The 7,133-nt window shown below is 36.8% G+C and overlaps 1 protein-coding gene across 1 annotated transcript; it reads left to right on the plus strand.

The window, feature by feature from the left end:
- Window positions 1-203: 203 nt before the first annotated feature.
- On the plus strand, window positions 204-4,845 carry aqp2.L (aquaporin 2 L homeolog). The gene is made up of 4 exons (XM_018245732.2): window positions 204-615; window positions 2,529-2,690; window positions 3,538-3,618; window positions 4,491-4,845. The coding sequence occupies exons 1-4, from the start codon at window positions 253-255 to the stop codon at window positions 4,704-4,706; spliced, it is 822 nt and encodes a 273-aa protein (XP_018101221.1). The 5' UTR covers window positions 204-252; the 3' UTR covers window positions 4,707-4,845.
- The last annotated feature ends 2,288 nt before the right edge of the window (window positions 4,846-7,133 follow it).

A 7,133-nucleotide genomic window follows, 5' to 3' on the forward strand; every position in this document is an offset into this window, starting at 1 on the left:
TGATGCTGCTTGTGTCACTTGAGAATATTAGAGATTTCCTATTATTATTATTAGGTCTAATTCCTCCAAACTGGAAAATGTTCTTCCTGTAGAAGAATGTGCCTGGTTGATGGGCCCAGCCCTTTCTGGAAAGGTTCCCTACTTTTTCAGTAGATGTATATAAACTCTTGCAATGCTGAGCAAGTAAACAGAAGTTAGGGATAGCCAAAGAACAAAACATTTTGTCTTGTGTGTTTGTCAGCTTAGCGCACAATGAGGAATGAAATCTGTTCGTTGGCGTTTGTCCGGGCAGTCTTTGCAGAATTTTTGGCCACAATGATATTTGTTTTTTTGGGACTGGGCTCTGCTCTCGGCTGGAAACCATCTCTGCCTAACGTTCTACAGATCTCGTTAGCTTTCGGCCTCGCCATCAGTACATTGGTGCAGGCTTTTGGGCATGTTAGTGGCGCCCACATTAACCCAGCCGTCACTGTGGCATTTCTAATTGGGTGCCACATTTCTTTTCTACGTGCCCTTTTTTATATTGTTGCTCAGCTTGTGGGGGCAATAGCAGGAGCCGCTATTGTGAGTGCAGTTGCACCTCTTGATGTCCGTGGAAACCTAGCCATAAACTCGGTATGTATATGTCAATTCTAACTGGCCTTTCTTGTCATTTCTTAGAAGAAAAAAAAAAGAATCCATGAGAATTATGGGTTCTGATATGTGAATAACATAAATTCGTATGAATTCAGCGACAGGATGACATAGTTCATACCAGAAGAGAGTAGAGAAAATTAGATTCTAAACAAAGCAATATAATCTATGAAAAAGTGAGCCTGCTGGCAGCACTTCATATTTTCGATGTGTAAAATCAGATTACATGGTGTCAGAAGCATTTTTAATACAGTGAAAAAAATCATTGCGATACATATTTACTGACACTGTGTGAGAGGAGCAATACAACTGGCTGCACAGTCTTATTAAATTGAAAAGCAAATAGTACAGTTCCTGTTGTGTCTCTGCAGATTAATCAGAAGGCTTTTTCCAATTTAATTGACGGGAAAGTTACTGTTTGGTATTGTTTTAAATGAAGAGAGAAGGTAACAATGGATTCATCTAACAAAAGTAAAATGAAAGCGTTCTGAAGCCCCTGCTAGAGGAGTTGTTACAGTGTTGATCTCAGCAGCATCCAATAGTTATGGGCAATTAAGGGAACTCAGAAGTTGCCATTTGATTATTCTTATCTTAAAGGGGTTGCTAACCTTTACATGAACTTTAGGGGCACATTTACTTAGCTTGAGTGAAGGATTAGAATGAAAAATACTTCGAATTTCGAATTTTTTTTTTGGCTACTTCGACCATCGAATTGGCTACTTCGACCTTCGACTACTATTTCGACTTCGAATCAAACGATTCAAACTAAAAATCATTTGACTATTCGACCATTCGATAGTCGAAGTACTGTCTCTTTAAAAAAAACTTCGACCACCTACTTCGCCACCTAAAACCTACCGAGCACTAATGTTAGCCTATGGGGACCTTCCCCATAGGCTTTCTAAGTATTTTCTGATCGAAGGAAAATCGTTCGATCGATGGATTTAAAACCTTCGAATCGTCGATTAGAAGGATTTAATTGTTTGATCGAATGATTTTTCCTTCGATCATTTGATCTAATGAAATGCGGATTTAACCCTCGATATTTGACCCATAGTAAATGTGCCCCTTAGTATAATGTAGAGACTGATATTCTGAGACAATTTGCAATTGTTTGTCATTTTGTCTTTTGAGTCATTTAGCTTTTTATTCAGCAGCTCTCCAGTTTGCAATGTCAGCAAATTACCCTAGCAACCATGCATTGATTTGAATAAGAAACTGGACTATGAATAGGAGAGGGCCTTAATAGCAATAACAATACATTTGTAGCCATACAGAGCATTTGTTTTTTAGATGGGTCAGTGACCCCCATTTGAAAGATGGAAAGAGTCAGAAGAAGGCAAATAATTAAAAAAAATCTATAAAAAAAAATTAAAAAATTAAAGCCAATTGAAAAGTTGCTTAGCCATTCTATAAAATACTAAATGTTAACTTAAAGATGAACCACCCCTTTAAGGGAAAATAACCTTGTTTATGGTCTCTGAAACCTTTGGTAAGTGCTTTGTTAGAGCTGACATAGGTTGCACCAGTCTTCCTTTAAACACTAGGGGCAGATTTATTATGGGTCGAATTAAAAATTGTCAAATTTGACTAGGGCATTATCCAAACTCAATTTAAGTTTTTATTAAAAAATGAAATTACATTTTCAAGATTTATCAGAATTGAGTTTCGGATCGAATTTGGATCAAACAAATTAGATTTTTTAATAAATCTCCCCAAGTCGAATTGTGAAATTAATTCAAATTTAAGGGAGTTTAAAGAAAACTCACATGAATTCGAAATTCACCCCTTGATAAATGTGCCTCTGGACTGCATATTTTTCCAAGTACATTCTTTATTTGGCTTTGATGCATTTATACAGGAAAATGGCAATTGCTTGTCTAAATTTATTGCAGATAACCAATGGATCCCCTGGACAAGCATGTGCGGTGGAGCTTTTTCTGACATTCCAGCTAGTTCTATGCGTCTTTGCATCAACAGATAGTAGAAGAAGCGATAATGTGGGGTCACCAGCTTTATCCATTGGTCTTTCTGTTACCGTGGGACACCTACTAGGGGTAAGGCACTATGGACACTTCTGGGTACAAATGTTAGATTGCAGTAACCACCTTCAGCATTGCATTGCTGCATTATATTACATATCCAGTTAGTGTAAGGGCATCATAGTTGCATCATAATGGGATACAGAATAAGGGTCAACATCAAATTCAACCATTGTAATCACATAAAATCACAATTGTAAGAAAGAGGGAGAAAGTGAAATATATATATATATACAGGTATGGGACCTGTTATCCAGAATGCCCGGTACCAGTAGTTTTCCAGATAATGGATCTTTCCATAATTTGGAAAGTCTACTAGAAAATCGTGTAAACATTAAATAAACCCAATTGGCTGGTTTTGCAATACAGACTAATTATATTTTAGTTTGGATCAAGTACAAGCTACTGTTTTATTAATACAGAAAAAAAGGAATTTAGATTATTTGATTATAATGGAGTCTATGGCAGACAGCCTTTCCGTAATTCAGAACTTTCTGGATAATGAGTTTCCGGATAACGGATCCCACACATATATATATATATATATATATATATTTAATTGAAAGAAAGAAAAATCTATCGGGGGACATGTAGTAATTACAGAGCTAGGAAATCGAGAGCAATTCACAGCAGTTTGATATTTTTTTCTATTATTAACACTTTCCCGACTGTCAGGACACTGCATTAAACAGTTAAACACCTGAGCAAATTCCAAGACAGGATTAATGATTGTTAAGTATAAAATGTTTAGGATTATTAGACTGAGCAGTGAATATCATTACCACACTTTAAGGAAATACCAACAAGCTTATCTTGGTATCATTTGACTTTACTGTTTACTAATGAAATGTATTTTGAATAGATTTATTTAACTGGCTGCTCCATGAATCCTGCAAGATCCTTCGGGCCAGCAGCAATCACTGGAATCTTTACAGATCATTGGGTACAGTTTACATAAATATATTTATACCTTATATGCACTTAATGTCCCAGTTATAGTTGCCTAGAAGAGTTTGAGTATGCAGGTGGGATATTAATAAGGTAAATAAAAGGCAGGGAGATACATTTATTTCAGTAGTTATCTATCTTATGTGTATTTAGGGGCATATTTTGTAAAACCCAAAGGGGGGGAATCTTTAAGAATTTCCAACAATTTAAATGTTATTATTTTTTATAATAGTTTTTTTCAACAACCAAGAAAGTGCTTAAAGGAGTGGTTCACCTTTAAGTTAACTTTTAGAATGCTATAACAATAGAATTTCTAATTCTAAGCAACTTTTCATTTCACTTATATTTTTTTTTTGCCTTTTTTTCCTTAGTTTTTCTAGCGTTCAAATGGGGGATAACTGATCCCATCTAAAAACAAATGCTCTGTAAGCTACATATTTATAGTTATTGCTACTTTTTATTGCTCGTCTTTCAATTCAGCCACTCTCCAATTCATGTCCCAGTCTCTTATTCAAATGAGTGCATGGTTGCTAGGGTAATTTGGTCCCCTAGCAACCAGGAAATTGCAAACCTGCTGAATAGCAAGCTGCTGAATAAAAAGCTAAATAACCTGAAAACCACAAATAGTAAAAAAAATAAAACCAATTGCAAATTGTCTCAGAATATCACTTTCTACATCATACTAATAGTTGGTAAAAGGTGGACAACCCCTTTCAAAGGGCTGAAAGTTTTTGACTGCTACAAGCAGCCAAACACAATCCTGTTCTTTTGGGTGTTAGAGCTCAGCAAAAGTTCACTGAAATTCATGGATATGTAATTAACCATCTGCTTCATTAATTATACTGAATTATTTGAATGTCTTTGTAGGTGTTTTGGATTGGACCTCTCCTAGGAGGAATTCTGGCATCTCTCTTTTACAATTATGTCTTTTTCCCACACAAAAAATCCCTCTCAGACAGGTTGGCCATTCTAAAAGGCACACATCAGCCTGAAGAAGTCTGGGATAACAAACAAGAGCAAAAAATACAATCTGTAGAGCTTTACTCTGCACATCCACTGCCCAAAGTCATTGAGAAGTTCTGAGCCTGTAAGAAAAACATGTTGACGCTGTTCTCTAATTTGGTGCATCAGCGGGGGGTCACCAATATGGCACAGGTATGGGACCTGTTATCCGGATTGCTCAGGACCTTGGCTTTTCCAGATAACAGATGTTTCTGTAATTTGGATCTTCATACCTTATGTCTACTAGAAAATCATGTAAACATTAAATGATCACAATAGGCTGGTTTTGCTTCCAATAAGGATTAATTATATCTTAGTTTAGATCACGTACAAGGTACTGCTTTATAATTACAGAGAAAAAAGGAAACAATTTTTACACATTTGGATAAAATCATTGGAGTCTATGGAAGACAGCCTTTCTGTAATGCAGAGCTTTCTGGATAATGGGTTCCGGATAATGGATCCCATACGTGTACATGCATGCACAGATGGGAGACAGTGAGAGTTATTTATTCAGTGGTTAATATTTCCTAAATATAACTTAGTAATGTATGATAAAAACATCATTTATTTATGTTAGGAGGTCAAACTGCCATATATATCCTGTAACCCGATAAACACTTAAATGAGGGGTGTAACTACAGAGTAAGCAGACCCTGTGGCTGCAGGGGCCCAGGAGGTACAGGGGGCCTCATGAGACCCTACTTAATGAGCAAATTTAACATATATTGGTAAAACAGGGCAACCTCTGGATATTTTGGGGTCCCTAAAATAAATTTGCTGTGGAGTCCAATAACATCTAGTTATGTCACTGATGAGGAGCACAGATAAAATAACTGGGGGATATCAAGTTATAAGGTAACCCCTAGTGATTCTAGTTGCTTTCCTGTTACCCTAGGCTGGCTCTCCTTTTCTTCAAAAAACACACCAGCCTGGGGTCATTTTCACTGGTTCTTTCCTCCTCCCTGTCGGGTGGCATTTTGAAAAATTAAGCAATGGCGGCGCAGCTCTCAACAAACAGTACCTTGGCATCTCCCTGTTTCCTTCTCCATTAAAATTCTCTTTATACCCTTCTGCTACATATCTAGGGGCAGATTTACTAAAGGCTAAAGGGCGAAGTGACTAATGGTAGCGAAAATTCGCCAGCGTGACGTCATATCATTACTTTGCCGATTTACTAACGGCGCTGGCGTAAATTCACCTACTCTAGCGCTACTTCGCACCCTTACGCCAGGCGTAGTTGCGCTATTGGGAAGGGACAACGTAACTACGCTTTCACTAACTTGCGCATTTTGCTGAATGTTACCTTTAGCGCCAGACTTGGCTTCCCCACTTCAGACCAGGCGAAGTGCAATAGAGTAGATAGGGATTGCTTCAAAAAAAGTTGACATTTTTCTAAGTCCCAAAAACACTGGCATACTTTTTTAAGGGTGATAGGCTGAAAAAGATCGTAAAAAAGATCGTAAATTTTTTTGGGGGCACCCTCCTTCCCCCCTATATTTCCTAACATATGGCACCTTAACTATACAGTGAGCACATGTGTAAGGCAAAATATCAACTCTATTTTATTTTATGAAGGTTTCCCAGGCTTGTGTAGTGTAATGTATTTGCTGCTACATATACGTCCATTCATCTTTAACTTGGCACTGTATGCAAATTAGGCATCGCTGGCGTAACTTTGCTTTGCTTGACGAATTAACGCTATCGCAAATTCGCTAGCGTTCGCCTCCCTGAGTGCAACTTCGGATTTTAGTGAATTAGCGTCGCCCTGGCGAAACTTCGCCTGGCGAAGTGCGCAAAGGCGTCGCTAGCGCATTTCCGCTGCTTAGTGAATTTGCCCCATTGTGCAAGAAATGGAACTCCAAACATGGAAAATACATAGACTAACTGCAGCAGATTGTGAATATATATTAGTGGTGTTTGTATATTCTAGTGTTAACTTAGGGAAAGGAAAGAAATCTATGCTAAGAAAGGGTAATCCTTAAATATCTGTAAATATTGTGTCTACAAAGAAACCATATTCAATGTAAGGCAATGTGTAAGATTTTGTATTTATATCTGTCTTTCTTAAACCTATTTTTACTTTTCTATTGTACAAGAAAGTTCAAATATATAGAAAACGTCAGACAAATGGGGAGTTATTTAGGGCAGGACTGTAAATTCAGAACCTGTGTGAATAAGAAAAAAGGAAGTCACTGTTATAAGATATATATATATATATACTTATTTGCATAGTTTTAACCTTACAATGACATATATATATGTTATATATATATTATGACATTTCAGGAAAGCAGAATGCTTTGTTAGCTTAATGCCATATGCTATGATATTCACTTGGGTGACATTCATGATGTACATATGTTCGATGTGTACAAAACAGTCCTGACAAAATGGCTGAAGATTTCTGTATTTATACTCCGGATATGAAGAATGTGTCATTAATTTGAAATGTATGGATTTTGTTTTCAAACCAATAAACACACATGTATGTACAGTTTATTTAAT

The sequence above is a fragment of the Xenopus laevis genome, chromosome 2L (assembly GCF_017654675.1).
Source record: "Xenopus laevis strain J_2021 chromosome 2L, Xenopus_laevis_v10.1, whole genome shotgun sequence".
NCBI lineage: Eukaryota > Metazoa > Chordata > Amphibia > Anura > Pipidae > Xenopus > Xenopus laevis.